At 41.4% G+C, this 22,740-nt stretch overlaps 1 protein-coding gene and 1 non-coding gene across 2 annotated transcripts in view; one reads left to right on the top strand and one right to left on the bottom strand.

The window, feature by feature from the left end:
• Positions 1-22,740, bottom strand: part of PHF20 (PHD finger protein 20) — a 113,888-nt gene that overhangs the window by 15,910 nt on the left and 75,238 nt on the right. Inside the window, exons 12-15 of the mRNA XM_029917944.1 lie at positions 11,047-11,145; positions 9,318-9,482; positions 8,183-8,361; positions 711-810 (exon numbers count right to left, since the gene is read on the bottom strand). Coding sequence (XP_029773804.1) covers positions 711-810; positions 8,183-8,361; positions 9,318-9,482; positions 11,047-11,145 — 543 coding nt within the window. The remainder of the gene's footprint in view (positions 1-710; positions 811-8,182; positions 8,362-9,317; positions 9,483-11,046; positions 11,146-22,740) is intronic.
• Positions 226-333, top strand: LOC115275563. Its single transcript, XR_003901632.1, has one exon. It is a non-coding gene; the product is annotated as a U6 spliceosomal RNA (small nuclear RNA).

The following is a 22,740-nucleotide window of genomic DNA, read 5'->3' as shown; positions in this document are numbered from 1 at the left end:
GGCCATGAACAATGAAACTAACGGATCCTGCTAAGGAACTAATTCACTCTTCTGGGTAGCAGTCAAGCTCTACCACTATACCCTTCCCTTTCCCCTCAAGGGCGGATCTCTCTTCCAGGTGATGCAATGGAGGGCAGGTGCCATGAGCATATTCCTAAACTCCAACAGCCCCAAAAAGCCAAAGACAGAGCTCACCTCTTCATGAACCCTCAATAAAAGGAAAAGGTGCTTGCTCCAGCAGCACATATTCTAAAACTGGCACAATACAGAAAAGACTGGCATGGCCCCTAAAGCAAGGATGAGACACAAATCTCTAAAGCATTCCACAGTTTTTATAGCGTTTCACTCATGCAAGATGAAAAAGTTCTAGAGGTCTGCTGTACAACACTGTGCTTTCAGTTTATAAACAATACTGTATTAGTGTATAATTAAAAATTTGTTAAGAGGGTAGATCTCATATTATATGATTTTTATCACAATAAAAAACTAATTCTAGGTCCAGGCCAGGCCTCTTACAGGCTTCACACATACTCTCTCTCACTGCTAAGTTCAGGACAGCAGGCCACCAGGTGAGCTGGCATTGGGGGCAAGGGGGAGTCAGTCTAGCCAATGTCGAAGAAATGAGCCTCAAGACCACAGACAGGCTGCTTCACGGCCAGCTGTGGAAAAGGCTACATATCGTTAATATCCCTGACTCCAGAAATCTCTACCTGGAGGGTCTTGGCAAACATAACAGGTGTATTTCTCTGGCACATTTTCTTCCAGTAATCCCATGCAGACCCCATGCTGCCAGCACTGGCACTCTTCACACTGTTAGAATTAAAGAAGCAATAAAAATTAAACTCAGAAGGTATTCTCTATCCAAAAATAAGATCCACTATGAGGGGAAGGGCAGTGGGAGGGAGGAGGAGAGGAGAGGGAAAGCACTCCCAAATGACCCACTCAGCAGCTGAGCGGCAACCCCTCATCTACAGCTGTGCTGGCCACTATGGCAGCCACAGGCCACCTAGAACGCTTAAATGAACAAATTAAGTTAAAATTCAGTTCCTTGGTTCTATTAGCCATGAGACTAGTGGCTTTTGCACCAGACAGCACAGATGAAGATCATTTAGATCCATAAAATAGTGCTGATCTTGAAAAAATGACTGTTTTCACTCCATTTCTAGAGGCTTTCACTTTTCTGATAGCTTTATGAGAACAGATAAAAAACTGTTCAAGGCCTTAGAGGAAGATTTAACTTGGAATGACATAAAGCTAAGTTTGAACTCTAGCTCAGACATTCATTAGCTGTATGACCTTGCACAGGTCACTTCTCCCAGGGCTTCAGTTTTCTCTATTTACAAAATGGGGTACTATTCCTACTTGACCATGTGGGGCTGTTTGTGAGGAATCATCCAGTCATATATATAAAGGTTCCCATCACAGAGTCCAGCCCTCAGCCTTTATGTATTAGGCACCTATTACAACTACTAATGGACAACCTAATTTACTATGATAGCTCCTGGAATAATCACATATTAGCACTTCAAGTTTCTTCTCTCTAAATCTTACCAAAGGTCACACAGCTGAAGAGACGCAATGGTGGGTCAGAACACAGGCCTGCCTAATAGCAAAGCTAGTTCTTTTACCCCAAGACTCCACTGCCTTACTTGGTAAGGGGCTAGGGGGAAAATGGGGAGGAAAACGGGGAGGAGCCAGAGGGGGAAAGAAAGGAGCAGACAATGAATGAGGGCAGCACCTGGAGTTGGGTGGCTGGCCTGAGGATAGTAAGCCTGAGGGCTAAGGGTCCAGAGAAGGGAATGGAAAGGAAAAGTGATACCAAATGAGATACTAGGATACTTCACATAATCTCAGCCCAGGATCCTCTAAGTCTTTAACCACCCCACCAAAAGGATAGCTCTGGAAGGTGGACAATGAGCTTCCTTCCTCCCCAGCATGGCCTTGAGGGTGGGCCACCAGCCTAGCCACGAGGAACTAAAGTCCAAAGCTCAGACAGTCCTCATCTCTTTGGAGTCAGAGAGGCCCTGGCAAACAAGAGGGCTTTTGTGGGCAAATAGAAATCCTCTAGGACGCTAACTGCCTCAGAATCAACAGGCAAAGCTGGAAGATAGACTCAAGATCCAATCCAGATTCTTCAACTGACAAATGAAGAAACTAGGGCTGAGAGGGAAAGTAAATGGTGCACAATGACAAAGCTAGCTAGTCGCAGAAAACAGAATTAAGAATTGAAGTCTGTCTTGCCAATGAGCCCTTAAGTGTTGTGATAACTGGGGTTCACTAAAATTCAATCAAATATAGCTAAGTTGAAAACTTCAAAATAACTTTTTAAATATGGGTTTGGCATTCATTTTTAAAAGGTTAAATTCAGAAATGAACAAGAATAATAACAGAAAAGATAAAATATCTACATACCTAAGTCTAAGAACAGAATATCTAAGATAAGATATCCAAGAATACCTAAGAATAAAACCTGAAAAATCACTATGAAGAAAATTCTAAAATACTATTTAAAGGACACAAAGACTTAATTCAATGGTAAGGTATATCTTATGCCTGGATAGTAAGAGTCATCATAACGATGTCCTTTGTCCTCGGTTAAATTTATAAAAATAATGCAGGGCCAAATAAGCAACAAATGAATAGCTGTGGAACTGGATAAAAGCTGATCCTAAAATCAGTCGCCAGAAAATTAGTTAAAAAAAGAATAAAAGGGAGTACTAGCCACATCAGCTATTTTAAAAATATTATAAAGATAAAATAATTAAAATAGAATTATACAAGCAAATATATAAACAGATCGATGGAAAAGGAGAATCCAAAAAAGCAATCCAAATACATATGGAAATAAAGTAAGAAAAGCTAATATCTCAATAAAGAAGCATGTGTTGGGACAACTGGGCAGCCATAGCTCTCACACCTTATACCAAGATAAATTCCAGCTTTAAGATATTTATACAGCTTTAAGGAAAATAAATGAAACTTCAAAAGTACCAGAGTCAACCATGAGAGAATTCTGTTATAAATGTCTATTAACTTCTAATGAGGAAACAACTTGTTATTCAAATCTCAGAAGCCATCAAAGAAAAGTTTGATATAGTTGAATCAAAGATCTGAAAGTCAAAAGATGACAAAGTACAAATATTTTTAACTGTTCTCACAGCTGATACAAAAACATGTCTACAAAAAGCCTATACAAACAAGTAGGAAAACAATCAACCATCCACAGAAAGATGGATAAAGGACATGAACAGACAAGTCAAAGGAAAAAAAAATTTTTTTTTAATGTTTATTTTTGAGAGACTGTGTGTGTGAGTCGGGGAGGGGCAGAAAGGGAGGGAGACACAGACTCTGAAGCAGGCTCCAGGCTCTGAGCTGTCAACACAGAGCCCAATGAGGGACTTGAACACGTAAGCAGTGATCACAATCATGAACTGAGCCCAAGTCAACCAACTCAACAAACTGAGCCACCCAAAAATCTAATTCTTGGGGCGCCTGGGTGGCTCATTTGGTTAAGCATCCAACGAGTCATGATCTCGTGGTTCGTGGGTTTGAGGCCCATATCGAGCTGTCTACTGTCCATAAGCAGCCATCTTTGGATCCTCTGTCTACCTCTCATTGTGCCCCTGCCCTGCTTGTACTCTCTCTCTCAAAACTAAATGAACATTAAAAAGAAAGAAAAAAAATTAATTCTTAAATAAAAAGATGTTCAAATCAACCATTAAAAGAATAAACTAATGTAAAGTACTTGAATTCTTTGATTTATTTAAAAAATTTTTTTAATGTTTATTTCTGAGAGAGAGAGAGAGAGAGAGAGTGAGAGTAGGGGAGGGGCGGAAAGAGAAGGAGACACAGAATCTGAAGCAGCCTTCAGGCTCTGGGCTGTCAGCATGGAGCCTGATGTGGGGCTCAAACTCACAAACTGTGAGATCACAATGTGGGCTGAAGTTGGACACTTAACTGACTGAGCCACCCAGGCACCCCATAAAATACTTGAACATGAATTAATGTGAAATAAAATCAACTAGTAATATGTAATATACATTAGCATTTCTAGGTTTGGGGATTACATATAAATATCAAGTTAATTCTTTTTTTTAATTTAAGTGATATCTACCCCCCAACATGGGGCTCAAATTCATGATCCCAAGATCAAGTGTCAGATGCTCTACCAACTGAGCCAGATGCCCCTATAAATATCAAGTAATTCTTTATACATTTATGTACTGCCTCAAGTTTTTCTAATAAACATTTACCAGTTTTTTTTTACGTTTGAAAATGGAACAGTCTTCAACTATTGTTAAATGAGAAAAGATACTGAAAATACTACATATAAAACCTTCGTGTGTTTAAAAAAAAAATTGGTTGCATAGCAATGTGAATGTACTCAATGTCAATGCACCTAATGCCACATGCACTTAAAAATGGTTTAAAAGGCTAAATTTTGTTATTTTACCACCACCAAAAAAAAAAAAAAAGGAAAAAAGGAAAAAAGTAGAGAATATATATGTGATTGTTTGATTAGCCACAGAGTGTTTCCAGAATGCAACATGAAAAGCTGGTAAGGGCTGCTTTGAGGGAAGGGGAAGTAGGGGTCAGATTTTCTCTGTATATCTATGTATACCTTTTAGACTTTGAACTATGTGAATGCATTAGCTAGCAACAAATAATATAAATTTTAAAGCAAAGCTTTTAAAATGGGCTTCTGTTTAAAACTGCTACACAACTTTTACTGGGTTTGGCACCTAACCTAACAAAAATTATTAGTCTAAGGCAAACTACTGCTCAGAGGCTAAATTCAGTTCAAGTCCTGTTTTTGTAAATAAAGTATCACATGAACACAGCCATGCTCATTCATTACATAAAGCCTATGCCAGACTGAGGCAGAGCTGAGTAGTTGCAACAGAGACCACATGGCCCTCAGACAAAATTTATCACCTAGCCCTTTAAGAAAAAGTTTGCCCTGGGGCGCCTGGGTGGCTCAGTCGGTTGAGTGTCCAAGGTTCGGTATCCAGGCTTCAGCTCAGGTCATGATCTCATAGTTCGTGGGTTCGAGCCCCGCGGCGGGCTCTCTGCTGACCGTTCGGAGCCTGGAGCCTAATTTGGATTCTGTATCTCCCTCTCTCTCTGACCCTCCTCTGCTCATATTGTCTCTGTCTCTCAAAAATAAATAAAAAAACATTTTAAAAAATATTTAAAAAAAGAAAAAGAAAAAAAAGTTTGCCCAGGGCACCTGTGTGGCTCGGTCAGTTAAGCAACTGACTTCGGCTCAGGTCATGATCTCACAGCTCATGAGTTCAAGCCCCACATCAGGCTCTGTACTGACAGCTTGGAGACTGGAGCCTACTTTGGATTCTGTGTCTCCTTCCCTGTCTCTCTGCCTCGCCCCAACTCACACTCTGGCTCTCTCTCCTTCAAAATTAAACAAACATTAAAAAAAATTTTAAGAGGCGCCTGGATGGCTCAGTCGGTTAAGCAATTGACTTCGGCTCAGGTCATGATCTCACAGCTCATGAGTTCGAGCCCCGTGTCGGGCTCTGTGCTGACAGCTCAGAGCAGGGAGCCTGCTTCCAATTCTGTGTGTGTCTCTCTCTCTGCCCTTCTCCCACTCATGATCTCTCTCTCAAAAATAAATAAAACATTAAAACATTTTTTAAGTTTTTTTTAAATAAACAGCTTTCTATTAAAAAATAAAAAGTTTGCCCAAACCTGCCCTAAAGCAATTAAAATAATTTGAATATCAAGTGGATTTCCTGACATTCATTTTTTATGTGTCACAAAGATTTCTCAAATATTCATGATTATTAACTTCCCAATGATTTAAATTATTAGCACTGGCAAATAAAATCAAATAATAATTTCCTTGAGTAATGTTAATACCAATAAAGTAATTAAAATGATTAGAGAAAATTATTCCTTTAAAGTAAGGTATGCATCTTCTACATAACTAACTCTAAATGTATTCTAGGGTGGTGCAAATTATCAATTTACTTAAAAAATAATTACTGAGCAGCACCTGAGTGACAGCACAGAGCCTGCTTGAGTTTCTCTCTCCCTCTCTCTGACCTTCCCCCACTTATGCTATCTTTGTCTCTCTCAAAATAAGTAAACAAACTTAAAAAAAGTTTTAAAAATAATTATTGAATCTTCCTAGATGATGAACACATGTAAAACTAATGATGAATACACTTATAAAGTTAAAATTGTATTTGCTCCAGTTTAGCTCCCTCCAAATGTATGCCTTTTGCTAAAGTTACTGAGTGGAAAAGGTATATTGCTCATGACAGGAAAAGTCAAAACCATCATTCTATGTAATAAAATCAGGTGGATGCCAAGCAGACAGCACAGAAAAGTCTTCTATAGTGAAACCCAAGGTGTTCCAAAGTGAGCTCATCACAATACCAGACAGGAAGTCACAAGCACTGAGCTGAGCTGAGTTGGGCTAGGAGATGACCATGTAGAGCCTAGGAAGCTGGAGACGGAAGTCACTTCCAGACTCTGCCTTGTAACAGCTGGTATGGCCTCAACAGCTCCAAACCTAAGTTTCTTCATACAGCACAGAATGACACACAACGTTCTACCCCACCTCCCAAACCTCCCATAATCCTTGCTACTTATAGAAAAGTCAATGGAAAAAGTACAGTGAATCAGAACTAGGTCTCTCATACTAATTAACTGGAATAGTATTGCCTGGAAGAGCCTTGATTATTCACCCACTAAAGATTTCTATGGACAAAAGAAGACCAAATCAGGCTTCCAAGGCCCAGAACTGAGCACACTAAAACAACAGTTTCCATGTTGTATTAGTTTCAAGTTCTAGTCCACTGAGCTTCTGCAAATGGGTGTCTTTTTTAAAATAGGTCTATTTTTTAAAACTAAAACCAAAATGCACATTCAAATGTGTTCCAAACTTAAAGCAAGACTAAGACACAACCCACGAGTACATAAAATTCTGTACTGCTAGGCTTGCTCAGTATTGTGCTAGGCTTGGAACAAAGCTTTCCCTCCCATCTCTGTTTAACCAAAATGACTGCACAGCATGCTGTTTAGGAAGAGTCACCCATATAAATAGCCATGTCACAAAAAGAGAAAAACTACTGAGTCACTGAAATGCTCCAAGTTGGCAACTGTCAATTGGAATCCTGACAGCATATGAGGCTTCATAGGGAAAAGATGCCATTTTAAAAAAAGGGGGTGGGGGGAAGCATGATATTTACATTTCTGAACTGAAAAGTGAAAAGGACTTATTGTGAATTTTCAAAACTGCTGCATTTAACTTGTTAGACATTTTGTGGTTCTATGAAAGAATTCATTAGGAAAGGGGGTTCTGATGTTGAAAAGGTTTGAAAACCACTGACCTGAGGCTGACTAAAGGCTATAAATATAAAGTACTATTTGAAACCATTCATGTACTCTAAATTCCCAGAGACTACTATGAAGGCTATTCAAAAACAAAGAAACACCCAAAGAATCCTAACCAACATAACCATGACTTACTTTAAAAACTCAGGTTCCTTGGACAGTTCAGGCAGCTGCCAAGACACACGGGTATTTATGACAGCCTTTAGAGTCAGCCACACAGCAGCCACCTCCACCAGAACTGTCATTAAGAGCAAGAGAACGGCCAGAGGCAAGCAGGCTCTGGCTAGTGATGGTCTCCCCAGGCGGCAGAGGAGCCTACCCCACAGGCACAATCCAGAGATGGAGATGACAGATACAAATGTTAGGAAAATAAAGAAGGAACAGGTAACTTATAAAACTGGCCCCCATTTCTTTAGGCCATACAGAAATTTTACAACAGAGAGCAAGTAAGGGACCATAGGAAGATTCAGCTGCCACTCCGAGATTTGGATTCATGCTGTTCAACTCCTCACTGTGTGACCACAGGCAAGGCTCTTCCCCTTTGTGGGTCACAGCTGCCCCAAGCAAAGCAGGAGACTTTTGGACTCCATGATGTCTCAAGCCCTCTCTTACTCTACTAATGAGACTATTTTACACCAGCCTGAGATTCAGAGGAAGTTAAACTAGAAAGTAAAGCTCAAAGTGCTACTGCTATTACTGCCTATTTGGCTGGTGCTTCTAAAATGACCCATTGTGTTTACTGGCCTCAAACTGCAGTCCCTCAAAATTCCCTCTAAGGACTAGTTTGTATTTCTCAACGTCTGTCTCCTGAAGTTTTACCTACCTGAATCATGAAGTCATTTTCTTCCTGAACCTCACAGATGCAACGGACCACTTCAAAATCATAGCGGTCCTCCCCATCGAGTTCCTCGTCTGGGTTGGTGGTCACATCGACATCTTGGCCATACTCCTCGTCACTCCAAAGAAAGCTCTCAGAAGAGGATTCACTCAGATTATCCTCCTCTGAGAGAAAAAGGAAAAAAGAAATCACTATTTTAAATTATAGTTATAAAATTTTTAATAACCTAGAATGTCAAGAGTGGAAATGACCTTACAACCTCATTCTATGAACTTTCACAGAGCTGGGAAATGGGAACTCCAGTCTATTCCTTGGGCCTGTCATCTAGTAACAGCCCAAATGAACTGAACTCCATTTCCTCTCTTTACTGAGAGTGAAGCCCAAGGTAAGTGGCTACTCAAGGTCACAGAGCACAATGGCAGAGAAGGTGCAACTCCCCAGCAACTACACAGATCATCATGCTAATGACTCAAAATGTGTTCCTCCACCTCATCCTATCCAGCCAGGAACTGACTTACCATCAAATCTATATCCAGAGACACCTTAAAAACTCTACAGACAGTGGGAAATGAAGTGGGCAGATTCCAGGGATAATCAAAACTAGAATCACCAGATCTTGGTACCTGATAAGTTGTAATTACAGCTAACCTTTACTGATCACTTATTTTGTACCAGATACTATTCTAAGTGCTTTCCGTATATCTATTAATTCCTTCCAAACTCACAATAACCCTCTAAGTTTTTGGAGAAAAGGAAGTTTCAAGGTTGACTCAGGTTTCCACAAACAACCAGATTAAATGCAGAGTCCATCAATAAGAAATGGAGGATTGAGAGGGGCAAGTGTGCAAGAGGATGGGGTATAATGGATCTGGTTATAGACACACTGACATGGCATTTAACTAAGACCAAGGTAGACCAAAGTTAGAGAAGAGGGAAGTTCAGGAAAGGCACAGCTAATAGCCTTTATTTTATTTGATGTAGTTTTTTATTTTGAAAATATAACCTACTGTACTTGCAGAGGACCTGGGAAGTAAGTTATAGTCAACATAAATCCAGCCTTCTCAGACTGTATTCCTAGTCAAATGATGAAGCCAGCAGATAGCCGGCTAAGTATTCTTACCAGATACTTTCACTTTCCCTTTATGGTTTCCAGATTCTGAGCCATGGAGCTGGGGGCTCATAACGACCCCAGGCTTATGTGAGGACCCACACCTGGTGACAGCAAATGCCTTGGGTGGAGAAGGTTCCTGAGATGTATCACTGATTTCCTCACTGCAAGGGCATTCTGGAAGAACATGATAAGGAAGGAATTAGTACCCCCCACACAACATCCAGGCATTCCAGAATCAATCCCATCTAACCAACAGCACTGCTGTTCAAACAACTCAAAAGCTGAGGAGCAAGTAAACTACAAAAGGGTGTGGAAGACAGACTTAGAGATTAATACTTCCAGCTACCGTGAAGAACCTCAAAACCAAAAGCTTCTTCTTCACCATCACCCTTCTCTCTTTTTTTCTGCTAAGGTTGGTTTCCTAAGCCAGAAGATATATTGAAAATAAAACATGGCATCATCCCTTTAGCACCCAAGGTTGGAACACTGATTTTCTGAATCAATATTTTTGTGGGAGCTAGACCCACAATTTTCAAGAAGTAATCCTTTCTTGAAAGATTCAGAGATATATGGTTTTTTTTTCATTTTTTTAAATGTTTTTAATTTATTTTTGATAGAGAAGAGACAGAGCATGAGAGGGGGAGGGGCAGAGAGAGAAGGAGACACAGAACCAGAAGCAAGCTCCAGGCTCTGAGCTAGCTGTCAGAGCACAGAGCCTGACGCGGGGCTCGAACCCACGAACGCAAGATCTGACCTGAGCCGAAGTCGGAGGCTTAACCGACTGAGCCACCCAGGCACCTCCAGAGATATATGTTTAAGAGTTGTGTATGTAAGGGGCACCTTGATGGCTTAGTCACTAGAACATGTGATTCTTGAACTCAGGGTTGTGAGTTCAATCCCCATGTTGGGCTGGATATAGAGATTATTTAAACAAAAACAAAACAAACAAAACAAACTTTAAAAGGGGTGCCTGGCTGTCTCAGTCAGTGGAGCGTGTGATTCTTAATCTTAAGGTCATGAGTTCAAGCCCCATGTTGGGTGTAGAGTACTTAAAAATAAAATCTTTAGGGGCACCTAGGTGGTTCAGTTGGTTTAGAGTCCAACTTCGGCTCAGGTCATGATCTCACAGCTCATGAGTTCAAGCCCTGAATAGGGTTCTGTGCTAACAGCTCAGAGCCTAGAGCCTGATTTGGATTCTGTGTCTCTCTTTCTCTGCCCTCCACCACTTGTGCTCTCTCAAAAATAAACAAACATTAAAAAATAAATAAAAATAAATAAAATCTTTAAGGGTACTAGCTGGCTCAGTTGGTAAAGCATGCAAATCTTGATCTCAGGGTCATGAGTTCATGCCCTATATTGGGTGGGGAGCCTACTTAAAAAATATAATAAAATAAAATTTTTAAAAAACAACAAAAAAGAGTTGCATATGCAAACAAAGGCAGTCATTCATCTGCATATCCTCTCCTACCATAATGCTTTCATGTGCATTATCCTATGGCAGGGCACACTGGCCAATGGAGCCAAGGCTTCCTAAACACCAATGTGGCCTTGTAACACCCAGTTGAGCAGACTCCTGCCCTGCCAGGGTCCATGCTAGGCTGATCCCAGAAGCTCCAGTAAAGGCCCACTGGCCCCTCCTATCCTCAGTGCAGGCTCAGAAGCCAGGAATGGGAAGAAAGTAAGCCCTCCCAATCCCATGGTAGGAAACCCAGGTGAAGCACCCCAGGGGAAAAATTACCAGGTTTGGTTTTCTTTTTCTTTTTCTTTTTTTTCTTTGGCTTCACTCTCACAAATTCTTTGAATTTCTTCTCTTTATTCTTTTCCTTGTCTTTTGCAGCTAGAATTAAATACAAGTATTGGCTTTTTAAAATTTTGTTTTCAACATACTAAGATGTTTATTCTCAAGGGTATGTCCAATGTGACATACTAAAATGGACAACAAAACAGAGTCCTGGATCTGGGTCTGCCTAGGTCACCTTCCAACCCCTCAAGGCTGTGGAATCCCTTCTCCCATCATCTAGCCTTTAGATCAGTGGTGGGCAAACTCTAGTCTACTGCCTGTTATTTTAAGTTTTACTGAAACACACTATATTCTTTGTTGTATGTTGATGATGGCTGCTTTCATGCTTCAATGGCAGAGGTGAGGAGCAAAGACAGAGATCTTATGGCCCTCAAAGCTGAAAATATTTGGCCCTTTACAGATTGTTTGCCAACCCTACTTAGATCATAGCTCCTCACTGGCTACATACTGCAATCACCAGGAGAGATTTTTTTAAATGAATGCCCAGGGCTGCCAGAGTGGCTCAGTTGTTTAAGCATCTGATTCTTGATTTCAGCTTAGGTCATGATCTCACAGTTCATGAGGTTGAGCCACGAGTGGGGATTCTCTCTCTCTGCCCCTTCTCTACTCTCACACGCATGCCACTTTCCCTCTTTCACAATAAACAAACTTAAAAAAAAAAAAAAGTGGAAGCCCAGGTCCCACCCCCAGGGATTTTGATTTAATTGGCTTGAGGCTCAACCAGTGCGTCAGGATTTTGTTTAATTCTTTTTTAAAAAATAAGTGTAGTATAATTCACATTACACAAAATAACCCATTTAAAAATAAACAGTTCACAAGGCACTTGGTTAGCTCAGTCAGTTAAGCATCCAACTTCAGCTCAGGTCATGATCTCACGGGTTCGTGAGTTCAAGCTCCGCATTAGGCTGCAACTGTCAGCACAGAGCCTGCTTCAGTCCTCTGTCCTCCACCCTACCCCTCTCCCCTGCTTGTGTGTGCGCTCTCTCTCTCAAAAATAAACATTTTAAAAAATCTTAGGGGAAAAAAAATGAACCATTTGCACCTTCCAAATATCACAACTTCATTCTCTGCTAATCTTCACAGTAAGTAAACTCAAGTCATCAACACTCCCTTGTCCAAACTTCTCATTCCATAGTTTTTCCTAATTCCATTCTAAAAAGCTTCCCACCTACCACTCTACTGAAACTATTTTCAGTTTTCAAAGTTAACAACAGCCTCACCATTGCAAAACCCCAGTTGTTTAGTTTATCAAATGTAACTGTAGCATTTCAAATAATTGATCATGCCTTATGCTATAGATGTTAAGAAGTGTTTAAGTACACACATTCTGCGACCTAACCACTCTACCCCTCAATATTTATTCAAACGAAGGGATAATGTGTCCATACTGAGTCTTGTACATGCATGCCCACTGAAGCTGTAGTCGTAATCACCCAAAGTGAAAACTGCCCAAACCTCCATCAGCATGAACGAATCATTTGTGCTGTGTCCATACAATGGAATACTTTTCAGCAGGTTCATCTGGCTCTTCAGCACCATGTCAGCACCATAACCCAGGCCTCTCTCCCAAACAGGCAACCAGGAACCATGAGAGAGGATAGTGGGCTACCCTATTAGCTGTTAAGCCCGGGCTCTCCAGGCAGAAGTTAATCTACTGGCTAAAGAACACAGAATTTAAGATCTCTAAGTTCCCTCCTTGTTAAAATATTCTGCAACTGAGAAAGAAAGTTCAACAAGTAAGAACTTTAGAAAAGACCTTAAATCTAATTTACAAAAATACAATTTAAGATTAAGAAACTAAGGCCCAGGGGTGCCTGGATGCCTCAGTCAATTAGTGTACGATTTCAGCTCAGGTCATGATCTCACGGTTTGTGAGTTCGAGACCCAAGTTGGACTCTGCTGACAGCTCAGAATCTGGAGCTTGCTTTGGATTCTATGTCGCCCCCTGGCTCTCTGCCCCTCCCCTGCTCATGCTGTGTCTCTGTCTCTATCAAAAATAAATAAATGTTAAAAGACAAAAAAAGGTAAAAAAAAAAAAAAAAAAAGAAGAAGAAGAAGAAGAAACAACCAAGGCCCAAAGATATAAGTTGATTTGGCCAAGGTGATACAGTTGATTGGCAAAACACAGTCAAATGCCTCCCAAATATAAAAGCTATCAACAATATTTCCTTTCCTCTGATCCTGGGAACATTCTTTCTCAGATATAAAAACATTCATTTTTGCAGATCCTCTTGGCTATACCTACATTATCAGTCATGACTTAAATCCATTTACTCCACAAATATTTAAGCATCTACTATGTTCCACGCGCCATTCTAGAAAGGAGGGATATAGTAAAGAACAACAACAAAAAAGACAAAACCTCTATCCTGACAGAGCTGTGTTTAGTGGGTGGCAGCAGAAAACGAGTTTTATAGTATGTTAGAAGATGATGAGTCCTATGGAGAAAATAAAGCAGGGAAGGGGAATAGCAGAGATGAGGGAAAGGGAGATTTGCAATTTTAATAGTATGTAATCTGAGATCACGTCATTGAGAAAAGGAGATCTGAGCACAGACTTCAAAGGAGAGCATGAAACATATGGAAATGTGGGGAGAAGACTTTTCCAGGCAGGGAGACAGCAAGTGCATGACTCAAAGGGTAGGCTTTCGGTGTTGAACAAATAGGCACTGGGACCACTTCCTAAGTCTTTTTATGTGGCCAGCATTACTCTAATCAGACAAAGACATTGTGATAAAGAAAGACTGCATATCAGTATCTCTCATGAACCCAGATACAAAAATACTAGCAAGCTGAACCTACCAATGTATGAAAAAATGATATACTATGACCAAGTGGGATTTATTCCAGGTACACAAGGCTGGCTCAACATTCAAAAATGAATTAATGTAATCCACTATACCAGGTTTAAAGAAGAAAAATCCTGTAGCAACTAATGTAGAAAAAGCATTTGACAAAATCCAACACTCTTCATGATAAAAATGCTCAAAAAATTAAGAAGAGAGAATCTTTCTTAACTTGCTAAAGGACATCTACAAAAATTCTACAGCTAACTTTATACTTAATGGTCAGAACTGAATGCTTTCTCCTTAAGATGAGGAACAAGGTAAGGATGTTCTCAACATTTCCATTCAGCATTGTGCTAGACATCCTAACTAGCACAATAAAGAAAAGAAAATATTACACAGGTTGGAAAGGAAGAAATAAACCATTTTTGTTTGCATAGACACGAATATGTAGAAAATCCCAAAGAACTGACCAAGAACAAAAAAAACAGAAAACAAAAAATATGATGGAATGTATAGTAATTACAGCAATGTTAAAAGAAACAAGGTTAATGCACAAAGGTCCACTGCTGTCTCATATATTAGCAGTGAACAATTGGAATTTGAAACCAGTAAATAGCAAGGAAGTTTGTATGTCTCCACTGGAAGTGAAATTAGAATTAGGTTGAGGGAGAGAAGATGATGTGGCTAGAAGCAGATCATGTAGGGCCTTATATAAAAGTCAGCCACTGGAAACATCTGAGGAAAAATGTGAGTTAAGTTGATGTATCTACACACACACACACACACACACACACACACACACACACACATAGAAACTGTTGCCCAATCCAGTTTTTTATTTGTAAATTTAAGTTTTAATGACCTCCAAAGTAAAGTGACTATACCCATTAGTTTATTGAAAAGCTAACAGCATTAATCCCATCAGTGGCAGAAGAGCTGAAGAAGACAGACCACCTTGGTCCTGCATCCTCGAGAAAGGTCTAAATACAGGGTGTGAATTGCCAAGTGCCAGGGCATACCCAGTTATCATTTAAGTGTGGGAGTTCCTTTCGGCTTCTCTAACAACAATATTTTTTCAATTTACATTTTATAAAACAGAATCACATGCGCTAGGGAACGCAGTAAGCAGTAAGAGAAGGAAGGATGGGGCAGTTCATTCCATACAAGGGACTCCTGAAGTTCCACGTTATTCAAACTCACGTAATACATGACTAACATTCCCCAAAAATGAAGACATAATGAACACTCTCACTGGCCTACGAGACTTGAAATCATGTGGTTAATGAATTTTCTCAACTTCTTAGGATTTGCTTTAATTCAAATTTTGCATATAAGATTTTCTATCATATAACTTCAAACTGGTAATTTTGCATAAAATGTAGCTATACCCTAATATCATTACCCTTCAACCAAGGAGGAAGTGAAATTCAGAGAAGCTGCAAGATCACATATATAACTGAACAGAAAGGATGAACTCAAACCTATGAGAGGACTTGGTCCTCCAAGCCTTGGGTACTGCGCATTGTCCTTGAAATAGGAAACCAGCCCAGGGCAAGGATCTGCTCTGCAGCTCAACACCACCACCACCCACTCCCTGGCTATGCTGTTTTCTTTTCTCACTCTGTACCTGCTGCACGTAGGAGACATTGCGGGTATCTCCCAGAATTTCTTCTACTCCTCCTTCACTGTGCAGCATCTAAGGGCTTTGAACAGGATTGACTCCACATTCAGTTAAACCATTAAAAGTAATTCCCTGGTTGCAGGCTTAGGCTTAAATAACCTGAGCCTGGCCAATTGGTTCAAGGCAGGGATCGGAATGAACTGATCTGACCCAAATGTAGGACTCTAGTCCAACATTCATAAAAAGGATATACTCTTATTCTCATTAGATTTGAATGAAGCAGTATGGAGGCGTAAATGATACTTGGCTATCCAAATGATACAAGGATATCCAACCTGAAAATAGCACTGACAGGTGAGATGGTAAGACAGCCCTGTAGCCATCTGTCCCCTCGACTTCTCCATTATGTGAAGCAACACACCCTCTTTATTGTAGAGTCAATTCAAATGGAGTCTCCTGTTACTTGTAACTAGAATCATCCCAAGTGTTACAGCTGGTCATAAATATGGTCACATTAAGCTTTAAAGAGTCCTTCCTGAGGCTTCAATTAGAGGGGTAAACAATGAAGGTATAAAGAAGAGATATCTTGGGAAGTCGTTCTATATAGAGGTCCACGTTCTCTGAGCACAGAGAGAAGAGAGAAAGCCTTCAGAGGCTCACGCTGGCTTCCGGCTGAAAACTGGAAAGTCAAATGTGGCCTAAGGTGGCAGGGCTCACAGGGAGAACTGTCCAGCAGGTACTGAGCTAATGCAGGTGATTCCCTGAGGTACAGGGGCAGACAAGGTGACAAGAGGCCAAGCTCATTCGGATTACCCATGTGCACAGAGGTCTCCTGTAGAGAGGTACTCCCACTCCTCACTCAAGGACCTAGAGGCGGGGCATCCTTCCTGGAATCCTAAGAGATAGAAGACACAGAGCCTAGAGTGAGGGTATAGGCTCTGCAACTAGATCCAAATTGTGGCTCCACCACCTGCTATATGTGTAGATATTGGTTCAAGTTAATCCATCTCCTCTGCATCCCAGTTTATAATTTATCAACTGGGCACAACAGTATCCACACCTCATAGAATTTGTTTTGAGAATTAAATAAAATGATACAAGAAAGAACTTGGAACAGTGCCTAGCACATGGCAAGTTCTCACTGTGGTTATCTTGGTCTCTCTGGAGGGTGACAATAGTCTGCTGTGAGCTCTCTCCTTGGACAGTTTGGTCAACTGTTCCATGAGCCACACAGCATGGGCCTTACTGCAGAGCTGCTTCCCAAATGCCCAGGTTTGGCTGCACAAAGATCGACTTCCTGCAAGGCTCTGGATCAGAAAGCAGCTTGTCACCTGAGGAGGGTGAGGCTTTTCTAGGACGGCCATTTGTTGTCTCCTCAGGCTGCTCATGTCCATGAGAAGTATTAGAGCATTTGATGCCCACATCTTTCACCAAAAAAAGTACTAGAGCCCTTCTCTTCCTGCTGAACAGCCTGCTCTCTATTTCTCCAACAGATCATCACTAAGCTGTGAGAGCAGAAGGACATCAGACTGCTGCTTCCAAGAGGGGAACATCGCCATCATCTATGGGAGAACAGCCCATACACCACAGAGCACAGCCACATGACCGGGACAAGTGGTAACCAGAGCGTGTTCTGACCCCCATGAAGAGACAGCAAGCAGCTCAAGGGCGGAGCTGAAATGGGCATGCTCTTGGAGGGATTCTCACTGCCTATCAGAGGAGGTGGTACTTGTGGCTTAACACTACCATTTCACCATGTCTCCTTCCCAGCCTCATCTCCCATCAGCCCCCACCACTGGATCCTACCCAAACACCAGCCCCAAAGGGCCCTCCAAAAACCCCCCTCTTAAGCCTTGCATTCTTCTGCCTTGCATTCTTTAATACCCATTTCATCATTTCTTTCCTAAGAGTACATTTTCCAGCTTCCCTCAGCAAGGTGGGGCCAGATACAGGTGTTCCAGCCCACGGGCTATGAACAGAAGTAAGGTATACCACTTCTGGGCTGTGTCCCTGAAAGAAACAGACATGCCCCACCCTTCCCTTCCCAGCAGCTGAAAGACAAGCAAGGTGGTAAGCAATTCTGGACCAGGCAGAAGAAAGCAACACCTAGGTATAACGCAACAATGAGCAGGCCTCGGACAACTTCATAGATCCACAACAAAGCCACCGGGCGAAGCTTGGAGGTAGACCCGCGAGGGAAATAAACCTCTGCCTTGTTGAAGCAGGCCACCTTGGTTCTCCCTTTTAGACACAATAATCTAAATAAGCTCACGGAGCTCTTTTCCCTTTCAGGAGAAAGAGAGCACATGTCTCTGTAAGAAGGCAAGTCTAGGGTGACAAGATATAGATGGCGACAAAGAAGGGCCCACACCAGTGCCCCACGATTCATGTAGGCCTACTGCCAAGGGCTATTCACAGTGAGAATATGAACCAAATGGATGTAACAACAAGTAATAAGCACAAGTGAGGTCCCTTTGATTCTAGAGTATTCTTTCTGGTACAAACAGCTATCTCACAACTGAACTCATCTATGTAGAAACAAATCCAGATACCAAGGAAGAAGCCTGGACTTGCCACTGGAAGAGAATTTATTAAATGGATTTATTCTGAGAAACTTCATTTACAAATGCAAATCTAAACTGACCTTCCAAATTCACTTATGTGATAAAAGGCCTGACTAAGGGAAGGGGAAACATCTGAAGGCCAGAGTCCAAAGAGTCATCTTAGGGACAAACGATCATAGCAATTTATTCTCCTCGAGGCCTGTAAACCTCTGCTCTACTCGGTCCCAGAATGGGACTACCTTTCCTATTCCCTGGCCTTGGTCCAACCCCTCAACCCTTACACTTTAAGGTTGAACCCAAATGTCACCTTGTCCTCTTGATATCCAAGCTCCTGCTCTACAGGCAAAATTTGAATCTTTGTTTCCACAGCACTTTATATGTTCCTAATACAAAACTTAGCTCTTTTTACTGTATCTGATAATATGCCTTTCTCTTCAAATGAAAGGGCCTTGCCTCATTCATACCTGATCCTACATCATCACTTTAGAAATGAGAAAATCACATCTGTAAAGAGCTCAGATCACAAGTTAACAGTAGCAGGACTGCTACTAAGATCCGGTACAGACTCAGACCAGAATGGTTTCTTCTGTTCAACCAATCCAGCAGGGAAATTGAGACAATTGAAAAATAATCTCTGCAGAGCATTTTCTGGTCCTCACGGAACAGAAGTACCAGGAATCTCCATGTGATGTGAGAACTCCACTAGATCTCAAGGTCTCATCTGTCATAATCAGAGCACTCAGCATAAAGAGTGTACTTCTTTACAGTAATTGTCACCAAACAGTGCAAGTTCTATAATATTCTATGTTTTCCACTTAGGCATAATGTCAAATTCACAATGCCTGTGAACTAGAACACAGGCTGCCTGGTGTTAAGAGTCTCACCTTGAAACATCTCCCCATCTGAACCCACCTCCTGTCTGAAATTCCCCCCCTAAAGATAAGGGCTTTCTTAGAAGTCTGAGCAAAACCTAGATATACTGAGAATAGGAGAACTATTAAGCTGGTTTTAATCTTTCAAATCTTGAGAAATTTAGTTATTGGATTAGTCAAGTAACCTGCAAAACCATGAGGAAACAGAAGGAGATTCTGATGGGAGAAATGTCAAGGGAGATGCCTGGAATGGGGGGGGGTGCCTTCTGGAGGCCTGGGGTCTACGGAATCTTCTAAATACCCTCGTATGTTTGTTCTCATTGACAGCCAGCGCCATGATGAAGGATGGACATGTCTGCTGACCTCAGGTCACCACTGATGATAACTGAGGCTCCTGCCGATTAGTGGCATAGGCAGGACTAGCGGCCACGGTAAGCCAGCTGGTCTCCTTCACCCTGGTAACCGCTGGTCATCTCAGCAATCAGGCACAGGGCAGTTGTGAAATCATCCAGGAGGTCTGTGTCCACCTTACATGAGGACAGAAGTGTGTTCCTTCCTGGCTGCACAAAACTGCTCTTCCATCTAAGAGGGTATATGACCAGGCTATGCCCCAGACAGTGGGTGAGTGGCCCATGAGGCCCATGAGGCCACCAAACTTATCAGTTTTACAAAGGACCAGCAGGGGAGTAACAGATTAAAGCATAGGGATTTAAAACACCAATCTGTTCACCCTAAAGCTTTTATTTTATTATTTTTTATTGTTTTATTATCTTACTTATTTTCTAATTAGTAGCCTCTACACCCAACATAGGGCTCAGACTCACAATCCTAAGATCAAGAGTTGCACTCTTTTTCAGTGGTGCCAGCTAGGTACTCCCTAAACCATTTATACTGTCCACCCTGCCAGTCTTGTGGGGTTTTTTGTTTTCTAAATGTTTATTTATTTTGAGAGAGAGCGCGTGCGCGAGCACGCACACAAGTGGGAGAGGGATAGGGAGAGAGGGACAGAGAGAATCCCAAACAGGCTCTGCACTGACAGTACATGGGGCTCAATCCCACGAAACATGAAATCAAGCTGGACTGAGCCATCCAGGCACCCCTGTTTGTTTTTTTAAGTAGTATTCATGCCCAGCACAGAGCCCAATGCAAGGCTTGAATGCATGACCCTGAGATCAAGAATCAGACGTTTAACATACTGAGCCACCCAGGCACCTAAGTAGATCATGGTATTAAAAAGAAAACTGATAGGCAAAAATTCCCAAGTTCACCAAATTTCCAAATCACAGTGAAAGGGATCCTTTGATTAAGAGAAAGAATCAAATCCCAGGTTGGTGCATTGGTATGAGATCCAAAGGCAGTACACAAAAGCAGAAGATTCGGGTGGGCTGACTCTGAGCCTGCACATATTACTCAACACACAATCATGACCCTCAAGTACAGTTCATCAGGAATCCCCAAACCAGACAAGCAATCCACACATGGCCAGGATATCCAACCTGAACTCAGGTGCGTTATACTGGGCAAGGTCCTTACTCAGACAATTACCATGACCAGGGATAAGGAGAACTATGCCCTAGCCCAGAAGACACATGCCATGGTGGTCAAGCAAACATAAGTGGTCAGTCGCCTTAGAGCCTTCTGTCTGTCAAACCTCAGCCTTTGGAATAACTTGGTTCTACACGCTCTGTGTCATTGCAATAGGCTGAATCCACTTCCAGTTGCTCCCTAGTTCTGCCTGTCCAGATGTCACTCCATCACCGGATCCATTTCTACTGGGTCCCAACACCTCAATATGCACAATCACCAATCACTGAGTGCTGGCTGTATCCACAGCTCTGAGCAGAGCCAACAGGATATGGCAGCAACAACATTCATTACTCTCCAACAGCAGTTACAATCCAACTGAAAAGCTCATACCAATGCACTAAGTTCAGTCATACATGGCAGGTGAGACAAAATCATAGTGCAGGGGAAAAAGGAAATGTACTTCTCACATATGGGACCTTACAACAGGCTCATTAAATACATTAGCTCACAGACTCATCTCAAGAACTCATCAAGTTTATGCAGAAAGACAGAGAAGTTGAAAAACCTATAAAAAGTCCAACAACGGTTACAAGAACTGGCTAGGAATCACAACTCACATGCCCAGCACCAACATTACGTTCTACAAAAGCCACCATTCCATCCTTAAATATTTCTTAGCTGGTGAGTGATATGATCAGGTTTGTATTCTCCAAGATCTCTTACAGCAAAATGATAGATAAATCATAGCAGATAAAGGATGGAAAGAAGAAAACTGGTTGAGAAATTACAACAATCAAGGCAAGAGAGGAAAACCTGGATTAGTCCTGTGGGACAGAGAAAAAAGGGATCCATTTGGGAATAAAGCAGATGCAAGTAAACAAAAAATTAAAGGCTCCTCAATTACCATTGTTTCAAGTGAAAAGCCTGATCTTTTATCTTGGCATCTCCTTGTAGCTTATTTTCTTACATTCTTAGGGTATCTTTAATATTTTCAAAGTGTTTGTTTTAAGTAGGCTCTTTATTGAGACCTAAAACAAATATAGAAAACTACACACATAACATAACAAATGTATGCTTGATATAAGCAACCTAAAGTCTTCCTTCTGCCCCCACCAATCATTCATCCACCTCTTCCCCCACAAGGGTAACCACTGTCCTACCCCCAAACACCAGAGACTCATTTTTATCTGGTTTTGAACTTTATATAAAACTATATCATATAGGTTATGAGTTTGCACTAGCTCAACACTGTATTTGTGAGATGCACCTACGTTGGTGGGAGAGCTGTGGTCCACTCACTCACTGCTGTGTGGCATTCCACTGGATCAGATACGACAATATATTTACTCTATTCACACATTTACAGATCTATCTCGGAGATACTACAGGCTTGGTTCCAGATTACCACAAAAAAACAAAGGTCACAATAAAGTGAGTTGAATGAATTTTTTGGTTTCCCAGTCCATATAAAAGTTATGTTTACACTATACTGTAGTCTATTAAGTATACAATAGCATTGGACCTTCAAAAAAATTTTACACACCTAAATTTAAAAATACTTTTTTGGGGGCACCTCGGTGGCTCAGTCTGTTAAGTGTCCTACTCTTAATGTCAGAGTTCATGAGTTCAAGCTCCATATTGGGCTCTGCGCTGGCAGCCCAGAGCCAGCTTGGGATTCTCTCTCTCTCCTTTCTCTCTGCCCCTCCCCTGCTTTCTCTCTCTCTCTCAAAATAAAGAAATAAACATTTTTTTTAATTTTAATATTTATTTTTGAGAGAGAGAGAAACAGCATGAGCGGGGAAGGGGCAGAGAGAGAGGGAGACACAAAATCTGAAACAGGCTCCAGGCTCTGAGCTATTAGCTCAGAGCCTGATACAGGGCTCGAACTCGTGAACCACAAGATCATGACCTGAGCCGAAGTCAGATGCTTAACCAACTGAGCCACCCAGGTGCCCCAAGAAATAAACATTAAAAAAAAAAAAAACTGTATTAGAGCCTCCAACTTAGGCTCAGGTTATGAGCTCACAGTTTGTCTCTGCTGTCAGCACAGAGTCTGCTCCGACCCTCTGTCCCCCCACTGCCCCTCCCTCACTTATGCTCTCTCTTTCAAAAATAAATGAACATTAAAAATAATTATTTTAATTATTGGTAAAAAAAAAAAAATGCTAACCATCATCTGAGTTTTCAGTGAGTCAAAATCACTGATCAAAGATCACTATAACAGGGGGGCCATGGTGGATTAGTCGGTAAAGTGTCCAG

Source organism: Suricata suricatta, chromosome 12 (assembly GCF_006229205.1).
Source record: "Suricata suricatta isolate VVHF042 chromosome 12, meerkat_22Aug2017_6uvM2_HiC, whole genome shotgun sequence".
In the NCBI taxonomy this organism is placed as follows: Eukaryota; Metazoa; Chordata; class Mammalia; order Carnivora; family Herpestidae; genus Suricata; species Suricata suricatta.
The sequence above is the reverse complement of the archived record's forward strand: the minus strand, read 5'-3'. Positions and strand labels throughout refer to the sequence as shown.